Consider the following 18,797-nt stretch of genomic DNA (forward strand, 5'->3'; position numbering starts at 1 on the left):
TGTAAAAATGGCATTCTTCTCAGTTTGTGTCAACTTTCCTTTTGCCATTATAAAAATTTCACCTCAATAGTTATCAGAAAGTCATGCATGCAAACCATTGGCAAGATATTTTACTTTGTCCATTCAGCACACTCAGTGAAAAATCCATTTTGCACCCCTGGTAGCAGGAGTGAATCTAGTTCCGTGTGTGTTAACAGAAAAATATATTGGAGGTACTGACATTATGGCAGATTTAAAGCTATTTACAATAACTTGAAATGAATAAAAGACTTGCAATAGGAAGAAGAAAGTATGAGGACCTGTGCTAAGGTGGTGAGATGAGGTGAGAGTAACAGTGGGATGAGAACAGTATGAACCATGTCTTATCACTTTTTCCTTTGTTTGGTCAGACTAATAAACAGAAAAAGAGCAGCTAATATAAATGCAAAATCAAGCAAGGCGCTGGATGTGCAGTAATAGACAAATATCAAACTGCAGCTAACAAAAATTAACACAGACAGAGAGAGATCACGAGTGAGCTACACACACACACACACACACACACACACACACACACACACACACACACACACACACAATGTATTAAGAGTTGTTCTTCAGTTACATATTTTAGGTACTTTTAAACTTTGAAAAAAATGAAAGAAAAGGAGACCATTGTAGTTTTCCTCTTGTTTGTATGTTCTTTTATCTTTTCATATTGCATGAAGAAAACATGTAATGCTTAACTTTGAAATGTATAGATACAGCTGTGTATATCTGTGATCTGTGCATACCTGTTTTGCATATCTGTGTGTTTTAGTGTATATTTACTTTCACAGACATTTTAATATTTGTATGTGTATTTGTGCGTGTTTATTACTATACAGTGATAGATGTCATATATGCACACGTACTTAGAGACAGAGTGCTTTAAACAAATAAAGTAATTTTCAGATCTGAAGATATGTAATTCAGATCTAAAGATATGCAATTTCTTAAAAAAAAATTACTGAATAGCAACATATATTTTATAACATAACATTACTTAATATAATGCAAACTGGAGTAGCAGGCAAGGTGTCAGTACTCTGGTAAAGGACACTTTTATGTTGACTAGTAATGTGCAATTACAGGGTTTATGCAGCAAATATCCAGATTGCTGCGTCTTGAGAATTCCTCTTTCTCCCAAGATACTGTAATCTCTGAGATAGTTTTATAAGTAACTGGGAATGGTGAATATGCAGGAGCTTATCCCTGAAAAAAATGTGTTTTTGGAATCTCAGCTGTGGGTCACAGTGGAGTGTTTCTGATGGACAATAATGCTTGCTCTGTAACTGAATGACAGCTCTGTCAGAGTTTCTTATAAATATTAATCTGTAGTTTGTTTGTAGTAACCACTCCTTGAACATAAGAATTAACTGACACAGCACCATTTTGTCATTAAGATATAGTAGTGTATGTGCATTAATAAAAGAGGCAAGACTGATTTATATTTACAGGCTGTAGCTTCATGACCACTTGTAAGATGAATGCACCACTGCAGGTTATATTAGCACTTTCAATAAGGAGACAAACTTACCTATAGTGTCGGGAATGAAGAAGTTGTATCCAAGAAGACTGTAGTGAAGAACACATGGAATGATACCTTTTAATCCAGCATAGCTCCAGTCAGACTGCAGTTGGGTCATCTGAATGAACAGGGGCTGGTAGCTAGATCTAGACAACAAAAGGAAGTCAGCTGCCAGAGTACACCAACACAAGAAGATACTTACTGCCAGGTGTATAGTTTAATTTTTGACAGTGAAATATGTTTGTTAGCCTTAGTTAATTAATATGTTTGTTTATGGCTATTATCTGACTACAGATGTAAGGAAAGAAAAACATTGGTGCTTTGTGACTATCACATAGTACAACTTACTGCTTAAAATAGGGGGCCACAGTCAGCCTTTGAAGGCAAATCACAAAATATTATAATCATTCATTTAAGTAACTGATAAAATGAAATACATTGAGCTACAATTATTATTTTTTATTTTAGAAAATGAGCAAAGTGTACATCTTTACTCTGAATGGAGAATGATGCTAATTTACAGGTAATGTCTGTAAATATCAGGTCTGCTTCTTCTGGGGCATGAAGCTTAGACAGAAAAAAAAAGCAAATGGCTGCCATTTCTATATTCCCTAAACATGGCTTTGCTGATTAACAAGTGTAAAATTAAAAAAAGGTAAATGCAAACAAACAAAAAAGTAGTGTGTGTGTGTGTGTGTGTGTGTGTGTGTGTGTGCATCTGTTTGTGTTTCACAGAGAGACAGAAAGAGAGAGAGAGTGAGAGAGAGAGAGAGAGAGAGAGTGTTGACTGCAACAGAAAGGCCATCAGCATGCATTCCCTAAACAATAAGTATGAAACTCTAATATCTGACATTATTGACTGACTTTTCTCAGTGATTTACCAACAAATCAAACATTCTGCTAGGAAAAGAACAGAACTATATGACAAAATCAGAGAGAATTATGAGTCATGGGGGTGGGGGGTTTCACTGCCTTGCATTCTATGATTTTTTTTGTTTTCATTAATTTGACCACGATGAGACATCTGGAGTATTCACTCAAAAAAGTGACTGTAACTGATGTTTGTTTGTGTGTGTGCTTGTGTATAGATATTGAATACTTACATTGCTTATATTTTGGATGTAAAATACTTCCTCTAACAGTGATTGCATATGTTGCAATAAGTTTGAAACATTTGGCAGATGACATCAGAAATATTAAAAAAGTCTATTAAAATAAAAAAAATGCAAAACAGTTTAACAAAAAGCTCAGTGTCCACGATGTGTGTTAATTACCCAAGAACACCCATGCTGGGGTATTACTGCCTCATTCTCTCAACCATGAGATGCTTAAATATATATATAATGAATACATTCTAATGTATTAGCAATTAATTATAAGAAATCTTGCACAGTTCTAATCATTAGGAAATTGTTTATGGGATGTGAGAATGATAATCGTGCTGAGTTTCCTTTTTCTGCATAAACAGAAGAAAACAGGTTACTCATGCAAGTATTGCATTCTGTTTTTTTCTCATATTGTGTGGTCACAGACCTTGAGGCAGCTACAAATTTTGCCCTAAGATATAGGAGTAGCATAGTTTAAATAAGCCTTCCACAGTAGAAGAAATGGATTAGACGTATTTACAGATACCGTGACAGAGTGGTGTTTTGTAAAGCTTGCTGCAATTATGGAAGGTTCTTTTTCACTGTTAATACCAAGCCTAATTTTGAATGCAAGCACAGAGGAACAGGGAGCAATGAAGATGTACTTGACTAAGGTGAGGACAGACATTACTAGAATGTATTCTTAACATGCACACAAGTAAGGTAAAGAGGATAAAGGCATGCCAGAGAACTTAACTTATTTTTTTGGCATTTGAGAATCCTAAATTTGCTGCTAATGCATTGGCATGACATAGGATCATAGCATCATAGGATCATAGGAATTACAAGGCAGCTGGGTCTTATGATCATTTATGCCTTACCAGTGCCCAACTTCAGACTAATCCCCTTGACTTGAGGGCAGACCAATCGATTCAGGGGAGAATTTGTGAATATATATCCAAACATCAAGTTCCCACTTGAAGGAAAATTATGTATCACACTGCTTATCTTGCAATGGGAACCCATTCCAGAGGTGGGGATGGTGCTGTGTAATGTACCTATCTCTCCACCTTATTTTATTTATCTTTTGAAGACATAGATACCTGGTAATGGTAATTTGTGGGCCTATATGACTTATGGAGATGCAAAAGATCCAGGCATACTGGGTCCTTACTGGCTCAGAAGGAAAGGAAGAGTTGCCCTCAGGAGTCTATAACATACTGAGTACAGGGATAGTGCTTTCAGTAGTTAGGAACCTTTGGGGTATATCAGATTGTTTCATTTGACTAGTGAAGTACTTATAAAAGCATTCAATAATTGGCTTAATCAATGCTGAGTATAAGGGAGCAATAACCACTTTTGATCTGGGTGATATTACCTTGGTAATAAATTGCACCAAGTAGAAGGAATTTCTGTCATTGCATAATAATCAAAGGAGAGGGAATTGTAAAACCATATCCCAAGATCTCTAACAGCATTCTCATTCTGGAGATGAGTGTTGTTAATTTTGTACATTGTGGGAAGAAGTAGTCTACCAACTTTAATTAAAGCTCATTTTTTGTACACCTGGTATTTTCAACTGTAAGTTCTTGCCAAAGGGCATGAATGTTAAAGGGTGACTTGAAAATTACTTCCAGTTCACAGTTATTAGTCAGTGGTTTTGGATCACAGTTTGGAGATCAGAAAAGTAAATGCCAAACAAATAGGGTGCCAGCGCAGATCTCTGTGGGGCATCACTGTTTGCCTTCATACTCTCTGATGATGCCCCTGCAACCTGTACTCTATGGGTTTTGTCATTTAGCCAATTTGCTGTTATTCCTACCACATATGTATCTATTTATAAAGTATTAATCTCACTAGCTATGGTAGCATGGGTACTGACATCAAATGCCTCAGTCAGGTCAGGGGATGTCATGTGGACAGCATGGCCACTATCAACAGCACGTGTTAGTCTTTCAAAGAAGCTGACTAGTTTCATCTACAGTGCTAGTGACCTAGAATTGCATATGGACTCTATTACATGATATATCAGCCAAGGATGTAAAGTTTGAACATCTTGTATCTGATCTCTCTCTCTGTCCCTGTCTCAGTCTATCCCGCTTTTGTTGGTGTTAGACTGTATATGACTGAGAAAATCATAAACTCCTGGTGGAGGCTAGAGGCTGTCTACTTGTCTATCTGTGACTGAACTCAGAGTGTTAGCGAATATATGATATATGACTGAACTCAGAGTGTTAGCGAATATATGATATATGACTGAACTCAGAGTGTTAGCGAATATATGATATATGATGTGTGTGTGTGTATCTGTGCATCTGATTGTGTGTACATGCACATGTTCTTTTCATTTGTGTGTGCACGTCTTTGTGTCTAGACTTGTTTGCATGAATGAATAGTGAATAAGGGGATTCTACTGGGTAGAAGAAGTGAGTGAAAATTAGTTGCTTCAAGAGTGAGAGACGGTATGTTGTAAAATCATCCTAGCTGCATTTCCAGCCTTCAGTATTACTTATGTCAGGAATATAACAACAGAAAACATCCAGATACTTGTATAGATCGCAAAGAAGTTCTAGAGATGGAAAGTAACAAGTAACCTTGTTAGTTCATAAACATGACGACAAGCGCACATATCATACAGTGAAGCCTCGTAGGTGAGCCCTCCTAGGAATGTTAGGTCCAGTAGTAGATAATAGATGAGGAAACCACGCTGTGTCCTGAAGAGTGGAGGTTCTGAGACTGTGAGATTAAAAGCAAAAGATAAAGAAAATGAGATGAATAATTATAATATATTAAAACTGAGATTTGGTGAGAATAAATCTCAATTGGATGGTGAACATTCCAAAGGGGTAATTATATACAAGGATAGTTTGGTGAAAACAAACAATGTCACCTGATTACAGCAAGAAATCCATACTCTTTGACTGAAAACCTTTTCAAGCCACCATTTGTTGTCTGCTTGCTAATGATTATTCTCCAAAAACAAAACTGGAGCATGAAATGTCTACACCAAAGCCATCTGGAAAATGAAATTGCATATGAAAACAGCAATCCTAGTACTGCAGGGGTAAGGGTAGCAGCAGCTGTCAGGAGAGACCATTCTTTAAGTGACATAGGAGGTCTGTATTTATACAGCTATTCTATTTTATGGGTGGCAAGTTGTATAGTGAATAGCATTGTTGTTTCACAGCAAGAGATACTTTGCTTTGGTTCTCAGCTAGGGTGCCTTCTTTGTTTAATTTGCATTCCTCTCTGTGTTTGGGTGGGCTTCCTCCAAGTATTATGGTTTTCTCCCACATTCTAAACACTTGTGGTAGGTGGGCTGGTGACTAAATTGTAGGTGCATTTGTGTGTTTATATGTGTAGGTCTGTAGTACAGAAGAAAGGCCTGGCAATTTATTTCCATTGACTACCGGCATCATAAAGTCTGTTGATGCTGACAGCTCTTCGTAGGATGACTATAGGGGGTTCCTATTATATCATGGAATGGCCACATAGTTGAACGACATTTAATTGGCAATGCCATTCGTCAGTCTGCTCTGACTGAGATTGCATTACAGTAGTGATCACGAAATCTAACAATTCTTCAGAAAAGGTGTGGCGAAGCAAAAGGTTAAAACATCAGAAAAAATGCAAATGTCCAGAATGAAGAAACAATAAATACTTATGTTAATTAGGGGAAAATAATCCATTATATTCATTTATTATCTGAATCCTTGGGCATAATTTTTTTTTACCTTTAGAGTATCATTTTGAGTTTGATGTTAACTGAGATCTGGTCATTCAGTATTCAACTTTTGAACTGTGGCTTTACCAAAGCACTGTCCTGCAACTTTTCTACTGCAATGTATCTATTTTTTTTGACTGGATGCTTCTGTAGCTTGCTTTTGGTTTTCTGTAACGCTGATCTTCACTTTATTTTACTTGAAACCATCCATTATTGCACTTTAGGGGTGTTACTACTGAGTTTGGTGACTTGGTTGTATAGCATTTACTTACTAGTTTCAGGTTTTACCAACATAGCTAATTGGTTACATGCTTTTATTGTTGATACACCTGCCTAGATGTTAATGTGTCTCTTATAGGGTCTATATTACAACATCGAAAAGACCAAATGTCAAATGGCCTAAAAGTCAAAAATGCCGTACCTCGAAGTTCCTTTTAACTCCGAGATCACACTACAGTGAGGAAAGGGCAAATTTTCTGATCTTCACTGTACTGCGATCTCACAAAAAGCACATCTATGACCGGCATTTTTGCATTTTGGGCTGTTCGATCTTTAGTCGTTTCGTTATTATGATAGGAACCCTGTCTTGTATACCACTTCAGTGGCCTTATTTTTAGGTCTGACAGATTGTTGATACTTTGTTCCAAGGAAATTCATTAAGGGCTTCAGTAAATTATCTTCATTTCATAACACTAGATAGCAAATGATAATACCTTTACAGTTTTGCTGTTTTTGTCCACCTAACAAATGACAGATGATTGTAAACTTGGAGCCATCATAAACACCCAATAGGATACGTAAATCTTCCAAGGAGGTCTGTCCCAAACAAACAGCTTGTATTAAAAGTATGGACAAAAACTAAATGCCAAGAAATGTATAAGCATATCCTTTGGTAAGCATTACTCCTCTTGTAACTATCACATTGACAACACACCCCTGAAAATCAATTGCATAGTTAGAAATCTGGGAACCTATGTCAACAATGAATTGTCCTTTGATCCTCATGTATGCATGGTTGTAAGGAAGTCCTCTTTCATTGCACAGCTTACATCTATAGCTATTGCATCCTAATCCAGGGATGCAATTATTCCCTTGCACTTGGTACTTGTTTGGCTGATCATTGAGTATAATAGCCCTTTCTGATATATATATATATATATATCTGTCCAACGCTTATCATAAGCAAAATGATTACACTGCTTTCTTACTAGAAAAATCAAAAGCTTAAATTGTAAACAGTATGCAGACCATCTCAATGCCTTGTTCTGATTTCTAGTATCATATAGGCTACTGAGAGGTGACCTGTGTCTCTTGCATAGGGCATCAGCAGACCCTATTCTGTCAGAAATAGTGAACATTTGCAAATCCAATGGTATCATAAACACCCGCTCAAGGGACTGCAATTTTGTTTGCAAAATAAATAAAATATGTTTGAGAGAGAGGTATGTATCACAGAAAATAGCTGCAAATTCATTTTGCCAGTTTAGCACCCCTGTCTCTCATGGATAGAGGAAACATGTAAATGTTCCAACATATCACTGTTCAGCTTCTTATGCAAAACAGAAGCGCTTAAAACTACCACTGGAATATAAGACTAAGCTTCTTAAGATCATTCCAGTTCAGTAGCCCAATAAATACATATCAGCCTATGAGCATATAACACTAAATAGCTAGTGTTTATTCAGATTTATCTGCCTGACAGGATCTTCAATATATCCTCAATATATCTAGATGGGGGACTGATGATATTGACATCTAACTTATCTAAAACAACAGCCTTGGAGTATGCAAAATCAAACTACTAAAAAACAAACAGAAACATTGCTTTTTTGCAGGGAAGCCAAACGCCACCACACCCTGTCCTAATTATATAGACAATCATGAAACTAACACTTGATATATTCACTAGCACCCATATATATATATATATATATATATATATATATATATATATATGTGTGTCCCTTGCATTTTTTCAAATGCCATTTCTTCAACAAACGTAGGGGGTGTAGTTTAATGTCAAAAGTATAGATAGACAAGCAGTGGAAATGTCAGTAGTGTGTAATTTCAAGACCGGTGAGAGTGTTTGTGTGCGTGTATCTGAGTTAGGGATAGGTTCAGAAATGAGTGAAGGATGGGGGGTTGCATGTTTGCATGTGAGTTTGTGTATTTTAAGGTTAGGATCAGAGATAGGTTAGGGGACAGATATAGTGCTGTTTGTGTGTATTTGATAATGTTTGTGTGACCAAGCATGTCTTGAGTAGTTGTAGTGTTATGGGAAGGTTTTTATGAAGGTAAGGTGTAGAGTTAGAGTTGAGGGAAGGAGCAGTATTACAGTTAGAGTTAGCACCAATTACTAAGGGGTACGGGGGGGGCAGAGCACCCACCCTGTTTAGTAATTGGGCGAACCCTAATCCAAATGTTGCCCCTTCCCTCAGTCCTAACCCTACACCTTACCTTTATAAAAACCTTCCCGTAACAGGGCCACTGTTCAGACAAATTTGAGGATAGCATTATGGGATGTTTTAGTTTTAATATCAACAGTGGAAATAATTTTCCTTTCTCAATTTTATTTCATTCACTATATTTGAATCCTTACCTCTGTTCTGATCTTGTATCCCCACCGACCTGCCAACTATTGTTGTGGTCTTAAGCTTGGTGGCTCTTGAGTTGCCCGCCTCTACTATAAATTTGATATTGGACACTCACCCCAGTCCCATTGCATTAGCTCATTCTAATGAATACAGTGAGATCAGTTGTGAAGGCCCACTCCTTTAGCTTCTTAACCTTGAATTATCTTCTGTCTCCTCACTTTCTACTTAAAAAAAAATAGTGTGCCTCTTCCTACTTCATTTTGCTTCTTGTGTTTAGTTTTCCGCATTTGATACTGCTTGTCTTTAGCTTTATTAAATTGATGACAGTATTCTACTGAATTGCTGCTTTATTGGAGCTGCTTTTCTGTTGTGATTGTGAGCTAATTTATAACTTTTATACTGTTTTAAAGCAATTTACTGATTAAATGCATTTCATTACTGTTTAACTGCATTTTATTGCTATTTACTGCAATTCATTACTGTTTAACTGCATTTTACTGCATGTCACTTTTTAATTGTATTTTTTCACATTGTGAGTTCTGTTTTTAAGTGGTTAATCTGTGCTTTTTTGTGAGTTTTGCTGTGTTCTTACACTTACATTGAGTAGCATAGTCTGGATACAAGGTCTGCTGCATGCAGAGCTGTTCATTTTGCCTTATGTGTTTCTGGCAGCCATCTTGTGTTGGTAGGGGCCTATCTCCTCTACTAGTGAGAGTAGCAGGACTGCTTGGACCTTTTCTGGCACAGGCTGGTAAAGAATGCAGGGACTAGCAGGACTGACTAGATTTCTGTATTACTAGAACCTTCTATTTTTTGTGGTATTTAAACCCCATGTTTGAGCTAGTTTGGGCTTGTTTGCATGTCACACACTGCAGCTGCACTGTTTTTAACCCATTGTGAGGTATTCCAGCTACAAAGTTTCTCTTAGTAGCACTTGTGTGATCACCTAGTAGTACTCCTCTCAGACCTTCCACCCTTTACCCCCTTAGCTCTCTCTGTCCTCTCTCTCTCAGATTCTGACAAATATGGATGGACAATATCTTGCAGTTTCTCCTACTAGTCTGATTGATATGGGCATCCTGAGACATTGTAGCAACTGCCTCATATAGACAGACAATGCTCTACTACTACCATCTAGGAACAGAATTTGTGAGAGTTACATTAAGAACCTAGAGTCTATGCTTTCTCCCTCACAAGCCAGTATACCTGGCACTGAGAAGGTTGTCAGCACAAACACCACACCTTAAACACCAACCACACCCACACAACACACACCCACATATGCGGAGGTCCTCAACAAAAACATACCCAAACAAAAGAGACTGCCAAGGCAAAAAAACACATGCAAACTCTACTGCCCACCACACCACACATAGTCCACACACCTGTGTCTCACAGCCATTAAGACCTAAACATAAACCAACATAATAGTCATAGGAGACTCCATTGCAAGACACGCAGATGTGCCCCTCACCAGGCTGGATAAAGAGAAAGTCACAGTTAGTTGTTTGTCAGGTGCCAGAATCCGCCATATCACCCATGAACTCAAGTCTGTCAACACCAGGTACTGTTATGACTCTGTCATAGTCCATGTTGGCGTGAACGACTTAAGACGTACCTCCCTGGACTATATGAAGACAGACATGACCGAGCTCACGGAATATGTGTCCCAGGCAGGTATGTTTTTAGCAGTGGCAGCTGGTGACTTCAAATTAAAGGGGGGCTGCAGGAGACAGCTGAATGGGTGGGGTCAATGGGAAGGGGTGCGACCAACTAGAAAGGGGAGGAGCTATGCTCAAAACCACAAAAACTAACTTTAATTAAATACGCTGCCCTGGGTGCCAAACCATCATTATGAGAGTCCAATCAAGACAAAAATAAGTGTAGAATAATAAAAATATTTCAATGCATTGGCTGCATGACAGCTTACTTAATATCTAGATGGAAACAAAAGGTTGTGAGGCATGAAAAAATAAATTACTTTTTAAATACATTACTGGAATGCCAGTCAAAATCAAGTATAAGAAAAACCAGAAGCACTCAACTCAAACCACTTCTCCTTGCACTGCAGTTCTAATTATAAATTATATTCACCTTTATTAAAGTACCAAGTAACATGCTGAAATTAGAAATCTCTGTGATGCCCCCACTTGTAAAAATGTTTCTTATCCAAAAAGACCTGCTGCCTGACAACTATCTACTTGTTTCATGGGGAAAACATGATCAAAGTTAAAAATGAAAAGCAAACAAGAAACAAGCTCAAGATACATTACTTAAAGGATTACTGTACAGGTTATGAACCACACATGATTGGCATTCTGTTTAGTTTACGGGTAAAGCCTGTAGAGATGACTGGAAGTCTCCAACAAGGGTAATGAGCTTTTTAAAATAATGTAATCCTGTCCTTCAATACCCAAGGCTTATACATTATCTAGTTAAGTATTCTCTGCATGGTAGGCTTTCAATACTGGCAATTCTTTAACAGTATGCTTATTAAAGCGTACTTGCATCTTACTATCTCAGACAAGCTTATCTTATGGTCATTAAAGCATTGCTACTTAAACACAGAGCAACAGGCACTTTCTGAGTAATAGCATAAATCAACAGTACAAAAATATGACATAAACCAGACCATTCTGCAAAATCAAGGACAGATGAAAAGCCACTGTAGTACTTGTGTCTACCCTGGTTGGGGGGACACTCTGCACATGTTACACTGCATAACTATTCCTTGCCTTGCTTGGACACATCCAGAGTCACTACATGGGGGAGTGGGGTGCAACAAGTATGTCACAATTTGAAATGTCTCTGGCTGACTGTGACGGCCCTGACACATTCATCCTACCTCTCAACCTCAGAGCAAGAAATCTGGACAAAGCCATATATAGAAGTGGGACAAAGGCCCAAAAATAAGGACAATTTTTAAATATTGCTCTTATAAACTTAGAAAGATAATAGAATAGGTCTTGCATTAGTATGAATTTTCTGAAAGGTATGAAATCTGAAACTCAAATGTCTGTCATTATTTTCTAACTTCAGTCTTTAATGATTTGTCACTAATTTGTCAAAAAAAACCATGAAAAATGGACCAAAAATGTGATGCAAAAATATAAAATAGCCACACAATACAGCTGGGAACCTGTCAAAGAAGGGACACTTTAATATTAGTACTGCTAACTTGAGCAACTGACAAAATAAAAGAATATACATGCATTTCAAGTAATCTATAACTTTGATTATTACAGTTATTTCTTAATTGTAAACCCTCCATGTTTTCTTCCAACATTGCTATTTTGCGGAGGGATTATTAGGGGGAAGAGCAACATTTTGAGCCAAAATCAGGGACAGTCGAGAGGCTGGCTATGCCTAATTCTATAAATCAATTTATTTGCATGTACCTCTCAACCTGTTAATGCAATAAATCTGGACAAGGCCAAATATATTGGGGGAACATAAAAACAGTACTAAAAATTGCTCTTTTATAAACTGAGACAGTTGATAGAATAACAGGTCTTTCTTTAGCATGCATTTTTCTGAGGGTTATGAAGTCTGAAACTCAGTGTATCATTAGTTAGTGACTTAATTCCTAAATGATTTGCCAGAAAACTACAAATTTTATGAGGAGCAAACCAAAAATAAGAAGCAAAAATCTATTTATTCTTTGAAAATCTGGACAGTTGGGAGGTATAGTTAAGCTGAGCCTCTGAGTTTGCCGCCCTTCCACCTCACAAAATCATCGTCGAATGGAGCCTCTGCAGCCATTCCAATGATCCATTACTTGGCTATTTCACTCCATTTACCATAAACACTAATGTGCATACTGCTTTACTTCTATGATGATTTGGACTTCATTTGAAAGTTTTATTTTGCATTTTACAGCACAAACACCAAGACATCTGCTAAACAAAGCAATGCAGTCTCACAATGAAAACAGACCTAGCATTAAAACTTCTCTGCCCTTGAAACTCACATTCATTGAAACAGCATTGAAACCCACATTCAAAGAAAATACATTTTGCCAGTGGCAGATAAAAATTAATTTTGGGCTGTTTTCAAATCTTAGGCCCCTTGCATATGAAACATACATGTGCTCTTTGATACACCTTCCTGATTGTACTAAATTATATTCCTTGTACAGTACAGTACAGTTGTTAAAGGGCGTTTTAAATTTGTTTTGAACATTTTTCCAGTAAGCAATGAAACAAAACACATGAACCCATAATGACAAAACTGCCCAGTTCAGAACATTTCCATTATAAAAGTATACTCAGACTTCTACAGTCCACCATTATCAGTAAATATGCACAATTCTACAGTCCACCATTATCAGTAAATATGGACAATTCTATATGCACAATTCTACAGTTCACCATTATCAGTAAATGTGCACAATTCTACAGTCCACCATTATCAGTAAATATGCACAATTCTACAGTCCATTATCAGTAAATATGCACAATCTCTGAAGTAAAAGTCATCTAAATAATTCCACATTAAAGAAATTTGTAACTAATGAAGAGGTTGCTGTTAGCAAACACCTTTATATTTCATGGTTTCATCGAAAAATAGTGTCTGTTGCCCCTGAGGAATAAATTGCCTATATTGCAAGAGGAAATGGATGGCAAACTGATAACAGGCTCATAGTTAGTATCTTCACCAAGGAGGACATTCTCAGTATGGCAGCATCCACCCCTTGTGGGAGTAGAACCCACAGCCTTCTGCATCAACAGCAAGTACGCAACATGTTGTGCTTTTAACAATGCAAGCCAACTCAGCATAAGCAGCACTAAACCTCTTCCCCTGCAGCTCTCAGCTCCTTGTAAAATCTACTCAATACTCAACTGCATCTCAACATCACAGCACAAGAAATCTGGAAAAAGCCAACATTTATTGGGGGGGGTCAAAAGCCCAAAAACCAGGGATACATTAAACATTGCTTGTATAATCTTGGAAAGTTGCTAGAATAAGATGCTGTGTTACCAACATACATTTTACTGCCAAGGTCCCTGTGCAAAACAGTCAGAGCAACATACCACTACACCAAATCAGCTGCTTTGTCAAAGAGAAATGCTGTGTTACCACCATACATTTTACTGACAAGGTCCCTGTGCAAAACAGTCAGAGCAACATACCACTACACCAAATCAGCTGCTTTGTGAAAGAGAGGAAGACTGAAACTTAAATGGCTATCATTTAGTGAATTCAGTTCTCACCATAGCTGTCAACCTCTTAGTACAAAACACATGGACAACCCCAGTAATGAGGGAATACAGCCCTCAAACATATTCAGTGAATTCAGTTCTTGCCATAGCTGTCAACCTTAGCACAAAAAACCTGGACAAAGCCAATAACAGGGTAATACAGTCCCAAAAATAAGGACAAATTTCAAATATTTATCTAGAACATTGCTAGAATAAAAGGCTGTGTTACTATGTGTTTTCTGAAGAATATGAAGTCTGAAATTCAAATGCCTGTCAATTTTGCTTCTGATGGAACAAAAACAATTTTCAGCAGAGGGCCAGGGAGAAATACTGCAGACACATGTCTTTGTAAAATGGCAGGACACCAGAGCAAATCCACACAAACACAGGGAGGAGATGCAGACTCCACACAGAAGGCACCCCAGCCAAGAATCCAACCAGAAAACCTATAGCTGTAAGGCAACAATGCTACCACTGCACCATCAAATATGTAAGGAATTAAACATTCAGAAACCTGAAGTCTGAAATTCAAATGCCTGTCACTTTTATTTAACATTTGTTAACTAGGACAGTCTGACTTGGAACAAAAAAACAATTTTCAGCAGAGGCCCAGGAAGAAATAATGCAGACATGTCTTTGTAACATGAGAGGACACAAAAGCAAACCCACACAAACACAGGGAGAAGATGCAGACCCCACACAGAAGGCACCCCAGCCAAGAATCAAACCTGAGAACCTACAGCTGTGAGGCAGCAATGCTACCACTGCACCATCAAACATCAAGCATTTAAGTATTTAGAAACCACAGATATGAGGAACAGAACAGATCAAATATGAGGCACAAATCTGCAATTTTTTTACAAATGGTGGTGGGTAGGGAATTCAGGCCCTTAACACCTACATACAAGGTACAGGGTTCAAGCCTGAGGTATTCCCTACCACACCACCATGAGTCTGCTCTAGTCACCAGTATATAGTAAGTGGGGCATGTTACACACATACACACACACACACACACACACACACACACACACACACACACACACACACACACACACACACACACACACCTTGTTGCTGAACAGCCCCAGTTACGAGCTAAATAACTGTAACTGCTTCCACACACACTCTGCATGCTTACCTTGACACTGAACAGCCCCAGCCCACCAACAAGCTAAATAACTGCTTCCACTTACTGCTCGGTTGCCGCCAATATCCTAACAGCCCCTTTACCTGAATTCCTTGCGTGATTGGTCCATCCCAAAGTATTCCTTGCAGTCCAAATCCGCGATTGGTCCTGCCTGTGACTGCTGGAGTGCCTCCATTTTGTGACATCATCGCTGCACAGACGTCTGGGCATCTTGGGGCTGAGATGCCTTTCCCCCTATCTAAACTGCTGAGAAAGCAGTCTGAGAGCGTGTGCACATGCGTACATGTCCAGGAATTGATTTTGTGTTTCTCTGTTCTGTTTTTCATTTGTTTTTTAGGTGAGAGGGCTGCAGTCCTGAAGTCCTATGGCATGAGCCACCCCTGGTTTTTAGCCTTAAGCAGCATTTTACCATCACCCAGAATGATGCCTCAATACAAACATAAAATGATTGACTTTAACAACTGGCTTAGTTTCTGATGTCATTCCAAGGGGATCCAGTATCTGACAGCTTGGGAAGACATGATCAACAGTCCACAATGCTTTGCCAGAGATGGCCTGCATCTGTCTCCCTTGGGCTTACCTTCCCCATAGTGCCTTTTTTAGGCAATGCCATGAGGTCAAAACTACCAACATGAAAATTTCATCAAAATGGAAATTAAAGGTCATGCTGCTAAATGCTAGGAGTCTTAACATAAAACTGCACTCACTGCAAGCATTCTTAACACTGGAAGTGCTGACATTTGTGCAGTCACAGAAAACCGGTTTAAAGCTGTGGAGAGCACCCCAGCCATACCAGGTTACTTATCCTATCATACATTCATCCCCCAAACTGTAGGCAGCAAAGCAAAAGGAGGTAGAGTTGCAATATATATATTAAAGACATACACACATCCAGGCTGGTCAAACAGTATGATGCACAGGAGGCACTCCAGGCACAGTTAACCATTGACAAGACCTCTGTTCAAATCATAGCTAGCTACAGCCCCCAATTTTGACTGAAGATGCCCACTCCACCTATCTGGACCTCTTCGAATCTATCAAGATTCAACCCTTTACCCTAACCCTGGGTGACTTTAACTATCCAGCCATTGATTGGAACAGCTAATCATGCCAAAATACAAATACCCAGAAATTCCTTGATTTTGTCAATGCAAATGTCTTGAACCAGCTGGTTGATACCCCCCAAGAGGTGATAATTATCTTGGACTTGGTATTGACCAACATGAGTAACCACTGCAGCATCCCTACAGTGTCATCCACCCTGATAAGTTTCGACCACAAAGCGGTCACTTTCGAAAATACCATCTCCCCTGACCCCCCTCTTCCAGCTAGAGTCAAACAAAAATCTTCTCCAGAGCTGATTACAACCTCCTGAGGGAAGGTATAAACAGCTTCACAGCCCCTTCCCTCTCCATAGACACTGGCAAGTATGTACAAACCTACACCAAAGTACTAAATGAACATTAATATAACTGCATGGAATCAGGAATACCAGACAGGACAAAATCCTCCTCCTCAAGGAAGAGTAAACCTGTGTGGTGGACATCTGCAATAAATAAACCCTACAATAAAATAAATAAATTGCTGTCCAGGACCAAGAAATAGCAGGTGCCTAATTGGAAGCAATTTCTCCTTAGCCTAAACAAGCAAATAAGAGCACTAGTGAAATCCTCCAAAGCAAACTTCGAGTCCAGACTGGCCACATCTACTAAAGACAATCATCAGGCCTTCTCACATATGTCAACAATCTCAAAGGAAGCACTCAGATCTGCTCAGAACTGGTGCTTAAGGACACCACATACACAAACACCGTAGATATAGCCAACCTGCTGGCAGACAGGTTCAGTGAAAACTTCACCTCTCTTTCCCTCCATCAGTAAATCAGGACATCCCCAGCACCTGTCCCCCTCCCCTTATCTCTCACTTGCCCTCTCAAAGGCAAAAAATACAGCCTCCATGGGACCTGATAACATCCCAGGCTGCATCCTACATGAACTCAGACAGGAACTTGCAGTACCATTAGGCACCCTATTCAGTCAAAGCCTGAGTACTAGCTTCATCCCAGTCAAGTGGAGGACAGCCACTGTCATCCCTTTGCACAAAGGTGGAGTGTCCACAGATCCAGGGAATTATAGACCCATTAGCCTGACTAGCCTGATCTGCAAAGCTATGGAATGCTTTATCATGGACTTCATTAACAAGGACAGTGGCACCCTCCAAACACTCGATTCTACACAGTTTGGTTTCGTCAAGGGGAGGTCATGCCTGTTAAATTTGGTTGACTTCTTTGAGACAGTTACCAAAGCCATGGGCGAGGGGAAGATGGTGCACACCACCTACCTTGACCTGGGTAAAGCCTTCAATACTATTCTCCACTCATGTATAATAGATCAATTCTGTCAACTAGGCATAAATCCATATGTTACTAGATGGGTAGCAAACTAGCTCACTGATAGACCCCCATCTAGTCAAAATAGGGAAAGCCACCACAAGCAGTAGACCCGTAACGAGCAGTGTACCCCAGGGATCAGTCTTGAGGCCTCTGTTGTTTGCGATATACTTTTTTGAGGTGCAGGCCAAAACCAGTGGGCTATGGCTGACCAAGTTTGCAGATGACCGCAAGTGGGTCTATATCAGAAGATCAAAGTTTCAAAACTTCGAATCTGATATGGTCGACACTATATGATCAAAGTCTTGAAACTTTGAATCTTTTAACGAAGATCTTCATACAGCAAAGAAAGGTAAGATTTCCCTTTTCTGCACTGTAGTGTGATCTCGGAGTTGGTATATTTAAGTAGCGGGGGGGGGTGCAGGGGGGCTTGCCCCCCTGCTTAGAGCATTTAAATGGTTTGTTTTTGTAGGTTGTTGTGTTTTATTACATTTTTGATGTTTCAAGACTTAGATTATATGCTGTCGACCATATCAGATTCGAAGTTTTGAAAAGTCGATAATGTAATATAGACTGACTGCAAGCTGGGTGCAATCATCCAATTCCAATAGTGATGTGGATATCCTCCAAGAGGGTCTCATCCAAACAAATGATTGGTATCTGAAACTTGGCCTCAAACTGAATGACAAAATATGCATCATCATCCACTTTGAGGACAGTGACATCCCCGCAAATTATCACATTAATAAAAAGGTCATAAGAACACAATCAGTCGTGAGGGACTTGAGCATCCTGGTTGATAGGAAACTGACTTTTGACCACCATATTGCCTCCACTGTATGGAAAGCTTTCTACATGGCCCACCTCATTAGTAAGGGTATCCCATCCAGGGACAAGGAGGTCATAACATCCCTGTAGTCTTCCCTTATAAGACCCATTATTGAGTACAATGTCCCTTTACAATGTACCTCACAAAGCACATGCAGTAGCTGGAGAAACCACAGAGGTTCCTCAACAGGTGAATGCAGGGCCTCAAACATCTACCCTATACAGATAGCCTAAAAACCCTGTCCTTCTACTCAGTCTCATACAGACTCGTCAGAGG

The 18,797-nt window shown here is 38.9% G+C and overlaps 1 protein-coding gene across 1 annotated transcript in view; it reads right to left on the bottom strand.

Moving 5' to 3' along the window:
- LOC122798394 (SITS-binding protein-like) overlaps window positions 1-18,797 on the bottom strand; it is a 449,240-nt gene that overhangs the window by 105,677 nt on the left and 324,766 nt on the right. Inside the window, exon 7 of the mRNA XM_044067300.1 lies at window positions 1,559-1,695. Within this exon, the coding sequence (XP_043923235.1) occupies window positions 1,559-1,695 (137 nt within the window). The remainder of the gene's footprint in view (window positions 1-1,558; window positions 1,696-18,797) is intronic.

This window comes from Protopterus annectens, chromosome 3.part1 (assembly GCF_019279795.1).
Source record: "Protopterus annectens isolate FY-2018-M chromosome 3.part1, PAN1.0, whole genome shotgun sequence".
Lineage (NCBI taxonomy): Eukaryota > Metazoa > Chordata > Ceratodontiformes > Protopteridae > Protopterus > Protopterus annectens.